The sequence below is a fragment of the Geotrypetes seraphini genome, chromosome 8, assembly GCF_902459505.1.
Source record: "Geotrypetes seraphini chromosome 8, aGeoSer1.1, whole genome shotgun sequence".
In the NCBI taxonomy this organism is placed as follows: Eukaryota; Metazoa; Chordata; class Amphibia; order Gymnophiona; family Dermophiidae; genus Geotrypetes; species Geotrypetes seraphini.
This window is the reverse complement of record NC_047091.1, coordinates 12,167,103-12,185,867: the sequence shown is the minus strand read 5'-3', so window position 1 is coordinate 12,185,867 and position 18,765 is coordinate 12,167,103. Positions and strand designations below refer to the sequence as shown.

General features: G+C 42.4%; 1 protein-coding gene across 1 annotated transcript; it reads left to right on the top strand.

Annotated features, from left to right (window-relative positions):
* The first annotated feature begins 1,557 nt into the window (after positions 1–1,557).
* Positions 1,558–18,399, top strand: LOC117365214 (fatty acid-binding protein, heart-like). Its single transcript, XM_033955314.1, has 4 exons — positions 1,558–1,708; positions 11,149–11,321; positions 12,184–12,285; positions 15,550–18,399. Exons 1-4 carry the CDS (start codon positions 1,639–1,641, stop codon positions 15,601–15,603), a joined length of 399 nt encoding a protein of 132 aa, XP_033811205.1. The 5' UTR covers positions 1,558–1,638; the 3' UTR covers positions 15,604–18,399.
* Positions 18,400–18,765: the final 366 nt, after the last annotated feature.

Below are 18,765 nucleotides of genomic sequence, written 5' to 3'. Positions count from 1 at the left end.
TGCAGAAAAGTCAGGCTCTAAGACCCTCATTCAAAGCTACAGAGCCTGAGGCAGAGGGGAAATTTAGAATTCTCTAATTACAAGACCGCAATTATTCCAAGAATTTATGAGGAATTCAGCTATAATAGGGGTCTCAAAGTCCCTCCTTGAGGGACGCAATCCAGTCGGGTTTTCAGGATTTCCCCAATGAATATTCATGAGATCTATGTGCATGCACTGCTTTCAGTGGATATTCATTGGGGAAATCCTGAAAACCCGACTGGATTGCGGCACTTAAGGAGGGACTTTGAGATCCCTGAGCTATAATTAGAGTAGCAGTAGCAGTAGCAGGATTGCTCATTTCATCGGAAACACATAGGCTATACTGGAAAGAAGTCTGGACTGTACAGAAAAGGTACTAGGCTGTCTTTCACTGAATCAGTAAGAAGTCTTCTAAGCTAATTGTATACAGGTGATAAAGACCCAGCTGTGCATCATCTTTAGATCATAATTACCTTGGTCTAAGTCCCTCCTCGAGGGCTGCAATCCAGTTGGGTTTTCAGGAGTTCCCCCAATGAATATGCATGATATCTGTTTGCATGTACTGGAGGACCACCAAGCCAATCGGGTTTTTAGAATAGCCCTAATGAATATGCATGGAGCAGGTTTGCATGCCTGTCACTTCCATTATATGCAAATCTCTCTCATGCATATTTATTAGGGCTATCATGAAAACATGATTGGCCTGGTGGTCCTCCAGGAATGGGTTAGAAACCACTGGTCTAAGGCAGGGGTAGGCAATTCCAGTCCTTGAGAGCCGCAGCCAGGTCAGGTTTTCAAGATAGCCACAATGAATATGTATGAGGTAGATTTGCATGCACTGCCTCCTTGAGATGCAAATCTATCTCATGCATATTTGTTGTGGAAATCCTGAAAACCTGACCTGGCACCAGCTCTCGCAGACCTGAATTACCTACCCCTAGTCTAAGACTGTTTCCCAAGCCAGCACTGAAATACCCTCTTACCCAGGGATCTCAAAGTCCATCCTTGAGGGCCGCAATCCAGTCGGGTTTTCAGGATTTCCCCAATGAATATACATTGAAAGCAGTGCATGCACATAGATCTCATGCATATTAATTGGGGAAATCCTGAAAACCCGACTGGATTGCGGCCCTCAAGGAGGGACTTTAAGACTCCTGCTCTTACCAGTCAGGTTTCCAGGATATCCACAATGAATATGCATGAAGAGATTTGCATGTAATGGAGGCAGTGTATGCAAATCCATCTCATGCATTTGTGGATATCCTGAAAACCCAACTGGCAAGGGGGTGGGAGGTCCTCCTCCTCCAGAACCAACTTGGGATACACTGGTCTAAGGAAGGGTCAGAGAATCTGGTTTTCTCTAGGACCAAAAGAGCCAAGTCTGCCATGAAAACAAAAGGCCAGCATAAGATACCAAAGCTCACAACACCCCTCCCCCACCCCATCTCCTGCAGCCAGTCCGGTCATTCGTCTGTGCCCTGAAGCATGTCTAGACCCCGAAGCTTTTTTTTTTTTTAACATCATGTGATCTGAAGGACTATTTAAATGAACCCATTCGGGTGAGAAATTTAGTCTCTCTCCACACTAGCTAGTAGGTATTAGAGGCATTCTACAACCATGGAGGCTTTTCTGGGTATCTGGAACCTGGTGGACAGCCACGATTTTGATGAATACATGAAGAAAATTGGTGAGTAGTGAAAGTTATAGGTAAAAGTACCCGTGGGAGGAGAAACTTGCTTTAGAAAATCTGCTTTGCCTTTTAAGCTGCACCTACATCTGTGTGGAAACCTATAGACTGCCATGGAAACTTTGGAGTGGAAACAGAACTAAAACCGCTCTCTTGATTCCAATTCCTGGAGTTCACTGGCTCAGTGACTTAATTCCACTTATAATTGTGCGAGATACCACTTCCCAAAATCAGTGGCAAATGGTGTGTTGGTGGTTTTTTTTTTACCCTGTTGAGGCTGTGGAAAACTAAGCTTTCAGTTCCAATGAACTGCAGCTAAGTTCTCGGTGGAAAGAGCCCTATCTCAACGTAAATCTTAGTTTTAAGAGCGAGCCTAACCGATATAAGGCCGACTTAATATTCCTATGAACTCTAGTTCGGGGGTGGTCTGTTCACAGCTTTCTGGCAGGAGGAGAACTTAGGACGGCTTAAGGGTGAGCTTCTCGTGCTATAGAGATAACGCTATGCTTTGCTGCATGAGAAGATCTCTTGTTCTGAACTAGAGTTTGTGTCCTAATTAATAACATTTTATTGAAGAAAAAATTATTTTTTTTTTTATCGGGATGTGAGCGGATAATCTCTTTCTCTATGGCTGGACTAAGCTTTGTGGCTTTTGTAGGCTCGGTGACGGGACTAAGCCAGAGGATGCTATGCGAGCGTTTGATCTCTTCATGGTCTCGTGAACGAATTGTGTAAAGGACTAGACTAGCTCAGCAAAACTAAGCCTGAGCTGAACACGAGCTACAAAGCTTTTATGTTAGGGGGGCAAACGTCCCTAGCTAAAACTAATTTTCCAGACTTGCAAATCTGCCTGTGTTTCAATCTCGGCACCCACTTCCAATTTCATTCCTGTCTTCCCCTCCTTCCTATAAATCACCATTTGGAGGTCCCAGAGTCGGGAGACTAAAAGTAGGAATAGTTTCCCCCGTCAGCCACCGTACCTGCTAAATGTTTTGTTCTAACTGCTTAGGCCTAAAAAGTAGTAGAGGAGAAAGGTCTGCTTTTGGGTCCAGGATAGGAAATTTGCAAACATATGAATTAAGATTATAGCTGACCATGCAGTGTATTTAGACTGAAGTTATACAAAGATGGTTACAGAAGATTTAGAAGTGAATAGTTTTGACTTGCAATTACTTTGTAAATTCCTTTTCACAAATCGCCTCTTCTCCACCCCCCCCCCCTCTATAGTCTCCCATCAGATTCTCCTTATATTGTCCTTGTTCATGCAGTCCAAAGTCTGCTATATCCTGGTGAACTTGCTCCCTGTTCTCCTTGAATGTTTCAAGATTCTCCTTATATTGTCCTTGTTCATGCGGTCCAAAGTCCACTATATCCTGGTGAAATTGCTCCCCGTTCTCCTTGTATTGTCCTTGTTCATGCAGTCCAAAGTCCACTATATCCTGGTGAACTTGCTCCCTGTTCTCCTTGAATGTTTCAAGATTCTCCTTATATTGTCCTTGTTCATGCGGTCCAAAGTCCACTATATCCTGGTGAAATTGCTCCCCATTGTCCTTGTTCATGCGGTCCAAAGTCCACCATAATCCTGGTGAAATTGCTCCCCGTTCTCCTTGAATGTTTCAAGATTCTCCTTATATTGTCCTTGTTCATGCGGTCCAAAGTCCACTATATCCTGGTGAAATTGCTCCCCGTTCTCCTTGAATGTTTCAAGATTCTCCTTATATTGTCCTTGTTCATGCGGTCCAAAGTCCACTATATCCTGGTGAAATTGCTCCCCGTTCTCCTTGTATTGTCCTTGTTCATGCGGTCCAAAGTCCACTATATCCTGGTGAACTTGCTCCCCGTTCTCCTTGTATTGTCCTTGTTCATGCGGTCCAAAGTCCACTATATCCTGGTGAACTTGCTCCCCGTTCTCCTTGCATTGTCCTTGTTCATGCGGTCCAAAGTCCACTATATCCTGGTGAACTTGCTCCCCGTTCTCCTTGCATTGTCCTTGTTCATGCGGTCCAAAGTCCGCTATATCCTGGTGAACTTGCTCCCCGTTCTCCTTGCATTGTCCTTGTTCATGCGGTCCAAAGTCCGCTATATCCTGGTGAAATTGCTCCCCGTTCTCCTTGAATGTTTCAAGATAAGCATCCAGGACATGTACTTGGAGACATTCTGCAGCCCACTTTACTGAATCTCTTCATGAGATTATCAACCAACTTCTCTAGCTTCTGGACTTGATTGCCCAGTAAGCCCCCAAACCACTGCAACAAAGCTGGTCCAAGTTGCTTTCCCTTTTCTATTTCTTTTTTTTTTTTTTTTTGAGTTCTCTATTGATTTCCAAATAGCCATCATGCAAAACAATTATAAATCCTATATAATAAATTCCTAGCCACGCATGCTCACTCCTAACTGCGTGCTTCCATGATCTGTAGGTCTGTGGCCGCAGGAGTGCGCATGTAAGGATCGGGCAGGTAACAGCTGCGGCTCCCCCACCCCCTGCCGCCCAGCCTAGGTACACCATTAACACCCCGTGAATACCCCCCCTCCACCCTAGGCACACCAGTAACACGCCCCGCCCCTCTGTCCACACGCGCAAGTTCTCACTCTTTGCTCTTCGTTGCTTTGGTGAAGTGGGAGAGGCCTATTGAACCGCCCTTCAGTTGCTCAGCAACAGGAAGCTGCCAATTGTGGGAGGTGAAAGCAGCGTTCCGGCATGCCACACAGCGAAGGGGAGCGACTGTTTGTTATCGCGCACATGGTGCAGAAGCTAAGGGCTCAACATTGCAGAGTCAGTTGGAGCGGCAGGCCCGGGTGAGTGTGGCCTGGCCCGATTCGTTGTGCTTCAGTTGCTGGGTGGCGGTGGGGCAGGAGATGCTACAAGCGGTGCTAAGAGCTGACGAGATGGTTTTTGTATTTGAAAGAAGGAGAAGAGCTGGGGCTGCATTGTTATAATCCTTATGCCAGGCAGCTCTTATTGGGAGGCAGGCAGGCTGGCATGGGGGGGTTTCAGTGGAAGGAGGATGGGAGGCAGGCAGGGAGGCTGGCATCGGAGGGGGGTGGGGGGGGTTCATGGAAACATGCTGCTCTGGGGGATGGGAAGCAGGCTGGCATCGGGGACGGTTCAATGGAAGGGGGAATGGGAGGCAGGCAGGCTGGCATCGGAGGGGGTGGGGGGTTTCAATGGCAGGCAAGCAGGCTGGCATCGGAGAGGGGTGGGGGGTTTTAATGGCAGGCTGGCATTGGGGCTGGGGTGGGATGGTTTCCATGGAAACATGCTGCTCAGGGGGATGGGAGGCAGGCAGGCTGGCATGGAGAGGTTTCAATGGAAGGGGGATGGGAGGCAGGCAGGCTGGCATTGGAGGGGGGTGAGGGGAGGAAGGGGGCACTGGGGGCACTAAGGACATAGAAAGGGGCATTAAGGACATAGGAAGGAGGCACTGAGGGCACTAAGGACACAGGGAGATTCACAGTCAGAAAAAATGACAAACAGGCAGTGTGGAAGGAGAGAGAGACAAAGGAAAAAAAATAGACAGACATCTACTCTAGCACCCATTAATGTAACGGGCTTAAAGACTAGTATACATATAATAGTACAAGAAAAGCACATTGAACTTATAAATATACCTAAATAATCATTTTAACCCTCCCACCCATCTAATTAATCAGGAAAAATAATTACATAAAACCTTTTAAATAATTTTTATCCAATTTAAAATAGCAAGCAAATTCCTCCCCCACCCTGGATGTGTATGATGAAAGGGCCAAAAATAAGATCAGGTCGGTTATCACTCCTTACAGAATTTTATCAATGGTTCCCAAACATCCAAAAATTTCTTATAACGTTCCTGCTGTACAGCCAACATGCGTTCCATTTTATTTTTTTTTTAAATATGGCATAAAGATTCCCACCAAAAGGTGTAACTTAAACCTATCCGTTTTTCCAATTCCTCAAAATAAGTTGCATAGCAACCCCTGTCGCTCCCTTCGCTCATCAACCCAAGGTCTTTTGGTAGTCCCTTCTTTAAAAGTGATCGGCACCAGACGACATGATATATTTTCAGAAGTAGCCCCCCAAACCTGGAATTCTCTCCCCCAATATATAAGAGACGAAAAAGACAAAATTAATTTAAAAACCTTCCTGTATAAAGATGCTTTTACCTCCTATATGGAATAATCACAGTGCAGCAGTCCTTTATAAAAAAAAAAAAAATACCCCTCCTAATGTTTTTCTCCTCTTTTGTCTCCCTTTTCTTAAAATGATTAATATTGTAACCTTATCCCCTCATCCCTTTCCATCCAGTCAAGTCTGTTGGTCCATAGGTCTAACCCCTTTATTTGATTTGTTATTATCATTCTTTTGTATTTTAACGTATGTACAAATTTGGATTTTAATGTAATTCGCTTAGTATTTTATGTATAAGCAATTCATCAAATTTCGAATAAACTTGAAACTTGAAGTTTGTTATTGTGAGATGATATTTGGCTTTTAGCTCTCATTAATGTGCCAAATAGCACCGTATCTTGCTTTCTCTTTTCTAATTAACTGCTTGGGGAAGTTCTTGCACTCTAGGACAGTGGTTCCCAACCCTGTCCTGGAGGACCACCAGGCCAATCGGGTTTTTGGGATAGCCCTAATGAATATGCATGGAGCAGATTTGCATGCCTGTCACTTCCATTATATACAAATCTCTGTCATGCATATTCATTAGGGCTAGCCTGAAAACCCGACTGGCCTGGTGGTCCTTCAGGACAAGGTTGGGAACCACTGCTCTAGGATATTTGTCTGGTCTGACATCAACGTTGACCTTTGAAGGCACTTGAAGGCGTATCTGGGGCTTTGAAAAATTTTCATTAGGCTTAATTTGATGTGCAATGGTGGCATTGGCACCTTCTGGGGGCTTCACCAGTGGGTGTTTGTCCACTGTGGCCAGCCACCTTCGTGTCCTTGCTGTCCCAAAGGCAGCGATAGCAGGGAAACTTGGTAAAAACCACCTCAATACCTGACATTTATTTTTTCATCCCAGAAAAACCCGAGAGAAACCCATGCGCTTTTTGTTTTTCCATCAGCCAATGGCTGTAAACTTTAAAAGCTGCCCTGCACGATGGTGATTTTAGGCATTTGTGCTCAATGTACCACTCCTATCTCCAGTTTAGAAGGCAATTGAAGTATTGGCTTATCCAAAAATTACTGGCTGCAGATACAGGACTTTTTTTTTGGATAAGATTCTCGCATTTCAAGCAGGTAAATGGCAATTTTGGCTGGGTAAGTACATTGGTGAAGCTGTCTTATGGTGCGTTTCATAAAGAAATTAAGTCGGCACTGTTTTCATAAATTTATTTCTTAAATCTGGGTACAGTACTAATAGCAAAACTCTGTTTTGAGTATATCTAAGTTAACTGTTGTATCTTTAACTATTTGTATTTCGCTGATTGTCCAGCCTTCTTCTGTGTAAACCACCTAGAAATCATTTGGTTATGGTGGTATAGAAGAATTATGTTATGTATTGTATTAGGAATGCCACCATTTTGAAGTCTCTAATGACTTCCCAGCTGTACTCGTAATACTTCAAGGAACCTAGTAAGGTCTTGATGCTGCTGTTATCCTCTTTGTGAGGTGCACTGACCGAGCCAGTGGACATGACTGATAGTTGTCCTTGTTATGGAGCACCACCGCTTTGATGCTCCTGGATGAGCTGTCTTGTTGAAGACACGGCTCTTTCAGGTTACAGGCAATTCCAGTTGCCTCAGACTGGTCACATATGTGGCAGAAGCAGCCCATCATGATAGGTGAAGGTGGAAAAAGCTTGGGGTGTTCACTACTGGGGCTTTACTGAATATTCATATTCGGTCTCAAACTATTTGTAGTCTGACGGGAATAATCCAGGGCTCTACTGAATCGAATACATGATCTGATTTCATGTTGCTTTTTATTTGCTATGTTAAAGGCTTGGTGCCCAGTTCATATTTGGCTAAACAGTGAAATGGTATTCTATCCAACTGAATGGCACATCTCTAGAAAAACTTGTGGAGATTTTGCAAAGAACCAATATAATTGCCAACACTGGAACAATATTCATGTGTTCACAGCTCCTAGTCGAGGCATTCAGGCACCAATTCTAAAAATGGTGCTGAAGTTAAGATGGTGGTAGGCATCTATCGCTGCCGGACTAAATTTGGGTCTAATTGGTTTAATCAGCTCACTGACTGCATTGATTAAAAACAATTAAATGTAATAAAGATCCTGGCACATTACCTCATGCTTTTTGGTTGTGTCCTTTGATCAACTCATTTTGGTCTGCCATCCTATTATTTTTGGGTTCTTTATGGGGTAATTCGATAGTGGGTTGTCCTAGGGGAATACTTTTTTTTTGGTAAAGCATCAGCTTGTGGGGTTATTTGGCCAACTAAAATGTCTTATTTCAGAAAGCCTGTATGTTTGGGCATAAATGTATTATGCAATTTTGGTTACAGAAAGAATCTCCAAGTTATTGGCATTGGAGGAATCAATTACACTAGCCAAGCAATGAGCCCGCAATGTTATCTATCCTTAAGCAGGGGCCCAATCTCAAATGAGCCAGATCTCTGCTGGACAGGCTTACTCGGATTTCAGTTATGTCTTGTGGGTTCCCTTGCTTCATGCTAAGGCAAACTGCTTAAAAATAAGCAACCGCTACCCCAGGTACCTTCATGAAGGATCACGGCACTCTAGCCCAATAGAAGTTGTCCAAGTCATTTGTGGTTTCTTATAAAGCTGAGAACTTATGACATGGTATTTGATGTAGGATGTTGAGACTTATTTACCTGATTTAGACTGAATCACCTTGACTGACTTAGTGTTGGTGTGATTCATTAATCCTGTGTTAGATTAGACAAAAGTGGCTGAAGGAAACTACGGTCTTCAGAAAAATAGAAGGTTCTTAGGATACTAGATAAGACCAACAGATGTCCTTTGATTGCTGAAGCTGGCTGCTTTGTGCCACATTAATAGACTAATGCTAGGTGCACTATAGTTTTTCCAAAGTCGGTCCTGGCAAGTCAGGCTTTCAGGATATCCACAATGAATATGCATGAGATTTGCATAGTCTGGGAAACATTGCCTTATAGGACAGGGCTTCTCTACTGGAGGCAAACCCAACTAGGTGAGATTACTGCAACTGCTTTTACTAACTGGGAATCTCACATGTGTTCATTGTGGTGGTCTTTTTTGATTAGCTGTGTGCTCCTTTATTGGGGGGGGGGAGTGTCTTCACTACTTGTGTACCACCGTGATAAGAACATAAGAAGTTGCCTCCGCTGGGTCAGACCAGAGGTCCATCGCGCCCAGCAGTCGCTCCCGCGGTGGCCTATCAGGTCCATGACCTGTAAGGTGATGTCTAAGTCCTTTTAATCCCCTTAGCCTTATCTCTACCTCTATCTGTATCCCTCAACCCCCGTGTCCTTCAGGAAATTATCCAATCCTTCCTTGAAGCCCGGTAGGGTACTTTGTCCTATTACAACCTCTGGAAGCGCATTCAGTCTGCCCCAACTTCAGCCTGTCTGGGTTGCTGCAACATTAGTTCAGTCTCTGAGGTGTGGCATGGATTGCAGGGACATGCATGTCATCTTTATTCTGGAGTACTATAGTGTTGGATGAAAAAGGGAAGTCATTGGTATAGACTGAAATGCTTCCCCTTGGTTGTGTTGGCCATCTGTAGATAAGTCTAATGTTTTAGATTACAGGTGACTAATCCCAGTTGTGTTTTTAGGGCTGTTTCCAGAGTGTTTTCAGGGTGAGATGCAATTGCATGCAAACTCTATGCAATTAGGCTGCAGCCCTCATACTGAGATTGGGTCAAGAGTAGGGCTACCAGACTTCATTAAGAGGGCATGTGGCCCCACTTCCACATGAACCTGTTCTTCCCTGAGCTTAAGACACCATCTGGAGGGCCTTCATGCATGTGGGGATGTGGCATGTCGCATGCCATGTGTCATTCCATTGCAACATCACATAACATCCCCACATGCTTAATCCCTCTAGATGTGGCCCAAAGTTCAGGGCCTTCCAAAACCTGGACAAACTGATGGGTTTTGGAAATCTGGGTTTTCTAGACATCTGGTAACCCTAGTCGGAGGTGTCTTAGTTTCTTCAACTTTATCCAAGAAGGGATGGGGTGGGGTGGCCCACTGAAAGATCACATCTACACTATCCTATAGTCTTCCTTTCTAAGATCAGTATTTCTAGTGTTACTACATCATTAAATGCATTCTTAAGTACACTAAATGAACTGGGCCTCTTAGGCATCCAGATCCACACCAGGGTAGTTAGTAATGTACCATTATAGGTTTCATGCTACAAGATAAACTAATGGAGGCAATGGGTCAGAAAATAAGCTGAAACTAAAAATTGCCTATGAACCACAGAAGTAGAAGCTTGCCGATCCTAGAAAACAAGATTTCATGAAGGCATGACTAGATAGACTTGTCGGTGCTTATTCTGCATTCGCAAAGGACTGTCATTCTTTGAGAGTTTCACTTGATTATGGTTTTAATAGCAGTGTTGGTGGCCTAGTACATTTAGATTGTGAGCCTACCAGGACAAGAAAGAAAAATTCTTTGAGTACCTGAATGTAAACCACTTGGACAACCTCCATTGATGGGTGGCATTTAAATAAATTTAAAGTAGATGGATTTACATTGCTGTCACCAGGGGGAGTCTTGCTCACCAACTTTGGTGGGCAGAACCAACTTGGCATAGTCACTACTTATTAAGTTACCAAACTAGAGTACCAAGTTCATGGTGATACCTAATATTTGACCCTGCCAATGGTATGATGTGCTCATTTAGCATATGAGCTTCTGGGGGGGGGGGAGGGGGAATGGCACAGTACAGAGTTCTGTATTCAAACTAAAGGAATATTTGTCAACACTTGACGTGGAAGTGTTGTAATTTCTAGGTGGTCCATTTATCCAGATGGTTTTTAGAAAATTAAACTTTTTACAGGATTATTTAGTTAAGTCTCCAATTATGATCCCTTCAAGGCATTCCTGGGATTAAAAACTCATAACGGTGGCTGAAGGGATTGCCAAGGGCACATATACCTTGGCTCTATATTTGTACTTCACTCATCAAGAAAAGTGCATTAGAAATACATATTGATTGTATGCGATATTATATAATCGCTTTTCTGCAGGAAAAGGCCTTCTCGGAAATGGCCAGAAACCTGTTTACTAGTATTTTACTTTTTATCATTTTTAATTTTAACTTGTTTTCAACAATTTTGGAATTAAATTAAATTGTTATAAATTTACTTTCTTCTTCATAACTTTTCTTCAAATTCCTTAACTCATATTTTTTTTAACCAAATTTTTATGCACTAATCCATTAATATCAATATACCTTGCACCATCCCTGATGACTTGCATCTAATACGTGTTGCTTTGAGTTTGGGTTCCAACAATGTTCCTTTCCCCTGTAGGTGTTGGTTTTGCAACCAGGCAGATAGCTAACATAACCAAACCCAGCGCCATCATCGGCATGGAAGAAGATACAATAACCGTGAAGACCCAGAGCGCCTTCAAGAACACAGAGATCACATTTAAACTGGGAGAGGAGTTTGACGAAACAACTGCTGATGACAGAAAAGTCAAGGTAAGAGACTGGCCCCATTGGATCCCATCACAGAATGAAGAGCAGATCCAGGTGTAGTAATAGTTCTTTATTTCAAAAAATATTAAAAATACCCGTGGGCCATGTGTTTCCCAAAACGGAGCTGCATTAGGGGCAAAGCTCTAAAATGCATGTCAAAACATAGTATTAATTGAAAAAGATTCAAAAGAGAAGTCGCAATAACAAAACATAATACCATACCATACAGTTTGTAGAGTGTCAAGTCGCACACTAATGCGTGGCACAGCTGTATTTACCTAGTAAACCTACATACATTAAAAGATAGATATAGATATTTAATTTTTAACATTTTATTGAAGGAATCAAATATACAATAATACAAAAAGATATTCATTACATTAGATTCACAATTATAATTTTTCCATACATATTTCTAGCATTCCTCAAATTTCCAGCATGTACCCTGAATTCAGGATAAAACACCCCGATACTTAATCAGGATTGCAGCTGGACCACTTAAGTCATGCTTTGCTAAGATTCTAGCAGACATTCCCACAGTTATGAATAGCTTCACATCAATGTCCTTATGGGCTCGAATGAGGCCCATCATAACGGTAAACCACTGAGATGCATATCCTGTTCTAAGTATCTGCAACTGCCATACCAACCAGGCTGCATTCTTCTGCGGGACTTGATGGTCTCTGCAAGTTTAAATAGCAGGATTTAAGCCTTCTAAAAATGGCTGCTCCATGAATGAAGGAACAGAAAAGGGGGAAGGTTTTGTCTTGTTTTTGTTTTTTTTAACATGCCTAGTGGTTTGTATAGTTATGCATTTGACAGCTTGACTTCTCTGGTCCTGACTGTATTGTGGTCTCCTTTGCAGTCCACTGTGACCCTTGATGGGAAGAAGCTCAAACATGTTCAGAAATGGGAAGGCAAAGAGACGTCACTGGTGAGAGAGATCCAAGATGGCAAACTCATTCTGGTAAGGGAATGGCACCATTGGTGGTAGAACACTTCCTCTTCCGGGAAACACAATTCTAGGGCAGCTGCTTTCTCGGAACACTGAAAGTTGCTGCCATCTCAAAACAGGCTTGTCTTTTATGCAGAAGTAAGCAGATGGTCAGCCGTGACAAATGTTAATTGAACAAACCCAGTAACGGTGGTGTAATCTAGCATGTGCGACACCCAGGGCCCATCCTCATCTATACCGAGTCATGTTTTTCATGACGATCCACACACTGCGCAAAAAGGCAGCATCTTGCATACTGCAGTGAGCAGTACAACCATCGATACACCCATTTTAAAACTATACAAGCCAATCTAGTACAGATTGATCCTGCAAAGGCAATAAGAGAACCATGTCTTTCATACACAGAACACAAACGCCTTTGCCCAGTATGGAATATGTAATTGCAAACTACCCTTTTTTTTTTTTTTAACATAACCATAGTGCAGTTTTTAGCACTGGCCATGGTGGTAATGGCTCTAATTATCATAGAATTCCTATGAGCTGTTACCACAGTGACCAGTGCTAAAAACCAAACTATGGTTTTATAAAAGGGTGTGTGTGTAAAATGGAAATATGTAGACAAAATTAAACTGACCTACCAAAGAGTTAGAATTTGCATACAATGCAACACCACTGTTGCATGTCCCCTAATAATGTGCAAAATACAAAGATAGTGGATGTAAGTTTTTGAAAACAGAAATAGCAATCAAAATTTAACAACCTCCCCCTTCTCTTTATGAAGCTGGGTTGGATGTGTTGTGTGGCTTTTTTTTTTTTTTTAAGGCTGCAGCAGTAAAACCTCAGTGCTCAAAGAATTCCTATGAGTGTCAGAGCTATATTGCCACAGTTTGTAATATAAATAGAAACTTAACAAAAAATGGAAAATAAGATATCATTTTATTGGACTAATACACTTTCAACTAGCTTTCATAGGCCAGAACCTCTCTTAGGTCAGAAAAGTATACTGCTGTTACAGTATCCTGACCGGAAGAAAGGGGTTTTGGTCTCTGAATTAGTCAAATGTACTGCTGCAATTAGTCCAATAAAAGGATCACCTTATTTCCATTTTCTATGCATAAATATTTATCAATAAATAAAACTCCATTTGTTAATATAGGAGCACTATCCACAACGGAAGAAAAAGCCTTCCGTTGTGGATAGTGCTCCTATATTAACAAGTGGAGTTTTCTATTTATTGCTATTTATTATCCACTTCCACCATTTTTTTAGGTAAATATTTATCAATGCAGCTACAATACTATATCCAAAAGCAATATTTTTTCTACCTTTTGACGTCTGTTTTCTGCTTTTCTCATCTTGTCACTCTTCCAGCCTTTTCTGCCCCTTCTATATGGCATCTTCTCCTCCCTCCCCTCCTCCAATGGTCTGGCATCTCCAGTCCTCAAGGGCTGGAATCCAATCGGGTTTTCGGGATTTTCCCGATGAACATGCATGAGATCTATTTGCACTGCTTTCAATGCATATTCATCGGGGAAATCCTGAAAACCCAACTGGAATTGCCCATGTCTGGTCTAGATCAAGCTCTTAGAAACATAGAAAAATAGAAAGATGACAGCAGAAAAGGGCCATAGCCCATCAAGTTTGCCCACTCTACTGACCCCCCCCCCCCTAAGTCTACTCTCCTAGAGATCCCACACCTAATTCCTTAACTCAACCCTTGTAGGGATCCCACATAGGCATCCCATTTATTCTTAAAATCTGGCACGCTGTTGGCCTCGATCACCTGTACTGGAAGATCATTCCAATGATCAACCACTCTTTCGGTGAGTGGTTGATCATTGGAACGAGCTTCCAGTACTACCCAGTCCTCAATTTTCCCTTTTCACAGTGTCTAGCTACAGCTTGCCACCTCTTTCCCCTCACACCTCCTCCAGTATTTCACTAACTCTATTCTCTTCCCTTCCATCCAGCCCGCCTCTTCTGTGTCCACTTCCATTCAGTGTCTCCTCCCCACTAACATCCAATGTCTTCTCAGCCCCTCACAACTGATGTAAAATGTTTAAATGCAGTCATCGTAGGACCTTGCTTCACTTCCCTGTGGTTGCCGGCTCTGCTCCAGAACAAGGAAGTGATGTCGGTACGGGGTGGACCAGTAGTGGGGAGGTACAGGAAGGCCCCCTCAATGACTGAATTTAAAGTTTACTGCCACCCTGCTGCTGTCTCAGGAAAGCAGCAGCAGAGTAGGGTGGAGGTTCTGGACAGTGTGCCAGCTGTGCACCCCCTTAAAGCATGCACCTGGGACAGACCACACCACTGCCCAGTAAGAATATGTAGTGAGTAAAAGGCCAGACTTAACTGCTTCAGCAGAAATCTAGAAGATGCTTCTGGTCAAAGTACTAACATGGATATAAATTTAAATGCTTTTTCAATGAGGCAGATTGTTCAATGCAAGATGTGCTGCCTGTTGCCACCCAATTTCAGAAGATCAAATGTGACCTTATTTGGGAGGAGTGACTAAGTTCTGTTGCCTGCTCTTACAAGCATAGAGGACTAGTCACATATATAGAAAATGATGGCAGGATCTTTAAAGGACAGTATAGTGGGCATATGTCTATGTATTTGCCTCAATCTTAGATTCAGGGTGGCTTGATGGACTCTAAAATGCATCCACCACCCTTTCCATAAATCTCTTTGGATCAGTCTTGTCACCTTCATCCTATGCTCCTCATTCCAGAGATTGCCCTGGATTAGTAGCATAGAATATTGCTACTCTTTGGGTTTTTACCAGGTACTAGTGACCTGGATTGGCTACCATGGGCTTGATGAACCATTGGTCTGACTCAGTAAGGTTGTTATGGCAAATTTAAATATCTGAACTTTTTTTTATTTTTTATTTTTGCACAAAAAGAGACAATCAGGCTTGTCCAACCTGTGGGCCAGAATCTGCTGCTCGCTACTTCTCCCTATGCATCCAGCATCCTTCTGGCTTTTGCTATTGCTGTTTACTTTTAGTGCATCTTAGGCTGGCAGCCAATCTTGCAAATTGTGTATTCAATACAAGAAATTCTGTTTACATATAACTTCCTGCCCCCATCCAACTTGATGGCCTGACATAGAATCCAACCTAGGAGGCAGAGGTCATTCCTCTTCTAATGTGCACGCTAAATCTATAATTCCCCCCCAAGCTGATTTATTGCACTTTGTGCTTTTGAACGTCTGTATGTCCATCCTTTGCACAGACTACCCTGGCATTAATGTGCTTTTCTTCAATTTCAGACTCTGACAATGGATGATGTTGTCTGCACACGCACTTATGAAAAAGCCACATGAGGATCCCAGTCATCTCAAACTAGAACAGTCCACTGTCCTGCCTTCTAAACTTTGTACCTGCATGCCTTCCAAATGTCTCCTATACTGATCCATTCTACTGCTGCTTAAGTTTTTCCTACTTAACTTTTGACCACTTACTTCCCTGTGAGCAGGACTAGGTTGCCTTAATGACTGGTAACTATGGTGACCAAATACTACCTTTAGCCCAAGACAACCTTTGGCAAACTACTGTGTTAACTGACGCAATCAACTGTATTTCAGGAAAAGATTAAGCAAAGAACTTGGATCCCTACCTGGAGGGGAGCATGATTTTGTAAACACTTAATTAAATTAATAAAAACTGATAGCGGAGAATGTGTTCTGGATTTCCTAAAAATACTTGGCCACTAATTTCAGAGAAGGGTAACCAAGTGGAAATCCACACAGATGTCGAGCAGGTTTTAAGTTGACATATCAAGTGTTTGGATAGGGTGGGTTCCTAATTCTTTCCTTGGTGATGTGGATGGTTCAAGAACCTTAATATACTCTTGTGACCTTATGTATGGTTCCATGTTTTCTCTTTCAAAACTAGATTGAAGTCAACGTGCTAGAAAGATGCTGAAATATCAGGCCATGTTGCAAAGCACATTAAGCTGTAGGAGTGCAAGGTTGACCAGAGCTTTTGTGTTCTTGGTTCACAAGAGAAATTTGAGACTTGAGCTCCCACGTCAAACTAATTTTGTAGAGCCAGTTCCATTTTAACAGCTTTACTGAACTCGTAACTCAATTGCATGCAGGTCTTGGCAAGTCCTAGAATGCCACTTTTTTTTTTTTTTGGGGGGGGGGGAGGGGGGGGGAGCACATGGAAGGCAAACATTCTAGCTGCTTTTGGAGTTAATATTAATGCAAGTAGTTGGCCTGCCCAGCTGTGCTTTTATCAGCTCTTTACTGTCACTAAGCAATGACCAACTGGCTACAACTAGAATTGAACACGGCACAATATAACGGGAAGGGGTAAAACACAGACCTGATGGACTTCACGGATCTAAAACCGCACATCCTTAATCTGAGGTCCATGCCACTTGTAGTTTCTGGCTCTGACAGACCTGACAGTTAAGTTCTGACTGGATCCAAGATGCCATGAGCTTGTTTGACTGAACAGACACCTTGGGGGAGTTTTGCCTGATTAAATCAAGAATTTCTACTGGTAGTGAGGGGAATTTTCTTCTCTGCTACCTGCAATGACGAAGCAACGTAGGCGGAGCGCTGCAGCTGCCTCGCGATGAACCAGAGGAGTCCCTGTCGGCACTATTGAAGAAATCCTGAGGTGCATGCAAAATGTTCCTGGAACATCAGTGAGCAGCCCACAGGAGACGCAGCAGTTCTCCCTGGGCCGGATACATCTCTCAGCCCTGACCTTCGAGCACCTCCCCTGGATAACAAGTTCCCCAAGAGGTGAGGAAACCCCAGAGGTAGGGTTGTTTCCACCACCAGAGGCAAGTCGGACATCGTTGGAGAGCTTAGAAGGAAGGGCACCTCAATGAGAGAGCCCCTCCAGGAAACCGGAGACAGTTCCAGCAGCAGATGGAAGGATTACCCAGATGGAAGGGAAACAATAGGAATCTTCAAGTGGTGAGCATTTTTTCACTGGCCAAGTGCAAACTTTTCTTAACAGACCCTCAGAGATGACTCTTGATGCTTTGTGGGATCTTGTGGCTAATTTTGGGAAAGCCATAAATCCCCATTTTCATTATTGAAAGGAAATTAATTCCAAATACAAAGGAATTGGAAGAAGTTAAAGTAGAATTGAGTGACTAAATCCAATACTCGGAAGATTGAACAAGATTTAATTTCCTCTAAACAAATACAAGACCTTAATCAAAGATAATCTAAATCTTAGAAGAAAAATTGAAATTTTAGAGAACACGTCACGAGTAGTAATTTAAGGCTACCAACTTTCCTAGGGTCACAATGGTGACCCTGAGAGAAATGATTAAAAGATTTTCAAGAGGAACTTTTACCGCCATTCTCTCTCAGGTTTATTACCTACCTTCAAGAGATCAACTCCAAAACCAAGGACAAATTAATCAGGAAGTTATGGATGTCTCAACTCTTTTGGAGACGTCAGATACAGAAATTGCTACTCCAGTGACTTTGATAATAACTTTAGCTCTTCAAACAGATAAGATGTGGATTTTGAGACTATTATTTAAAAATAGACAAAATTCCTGGGCTATAAGATACAGATATCCAGATTTATCACGTGAGATGCAGAAGCGTAGGTGTGAATTTCTTCTACTTAAACCAGGAGTCTTAGCTTTGGGGGGCTACTTTTTATTTGCGTCATTCCTGTAAGTGCATTGTGCATTACCAAACAAAAGTGTTTTCTTTGAACCATGTCAATTTAACTTCCTTGTCACTCACCTGACTGGGTAAAGAAAAATCTTAAGCTCGTTAGAAGAACTAAGTATTACATTTTGCTTCAGTCTCAAGCTCTTGTTTCTTTTAGGAATTTTCTTTATTTCTCGCAGATACTAAATCTTGAATTAATGTGGACTTGAGTAAAATTGAACCTAATGTTAATTGCTTTATATTTGTTGGCTTGTAGCCATCTTTTCTTTTTTTTTTTTAATATGATCTAAGTTCAATTTCTTTCTGTACAAGTTTTGTATCCTTGATAAATTTGAAATTTAAAAAAAATTTAGTTTTGACAGATCTGTCTCAGCATTGGGAGGGAAAAGTGTTAGGATTCATTGGCGCTAAAACATCAGCTCTGTCAGAGCCAGAGACTAGTACTGGAGCTGCTCTAAATATGAATCCTCATTGACAATATTTTTGTAATTTGATGAATTAAAGGTCTGCAAACCATCCAGAAGTGCTACTCATGGATCAGCATGGCAACACTCATGATACCCCTTTGAATACTTTCTGAACAATACAGTGATTTTTGCTTAAGGGCTACTCCACTTGGTTTCCTTCGTTTATTTGTAGGAGCAGAGGATCTACTAAAACCATTCCCTTTAATGAAATTTTGCAGAAAATATCTCCTGCCAAAGATACCAGTGACGGGGACCCAGTCCAACCATCCAGGCTCTATATAAACATCTAATTGTTGCCAGCAAAGTAGAACAAAATTTGCATTCACAGATTAGCATGTATAAGATTTTCTGTACTCTAAAAGAG

What these genes read in the sequence shown, in the direction of transcription:
- LOC117365214 (XM_033955314.1), top strand. Translation starts at nt 1,639, where the DNA reads ATGGAGGCTTTTCTGGGTATCTGGAACCTGGTGGACAGCCACGATTTT. An exon ending in TGAATACATGAAGAAAATTG is followed by an intron (nt 1,709 to 11,148) that starts GTGAGTAGTGAA and finishes TTTCCCCTGTAG; the next exon opens with GTGTTGGTTTTGCAACCAGG. An exon ending in AAGATGGCAAACTCATTCTG is followed by an intron (nt 12,286 to 15,549) that starts GTAAGGGAATGG and finishes CTTCAATTTCAG; the next exon opens with ACTCTGACAATGGATGATGT.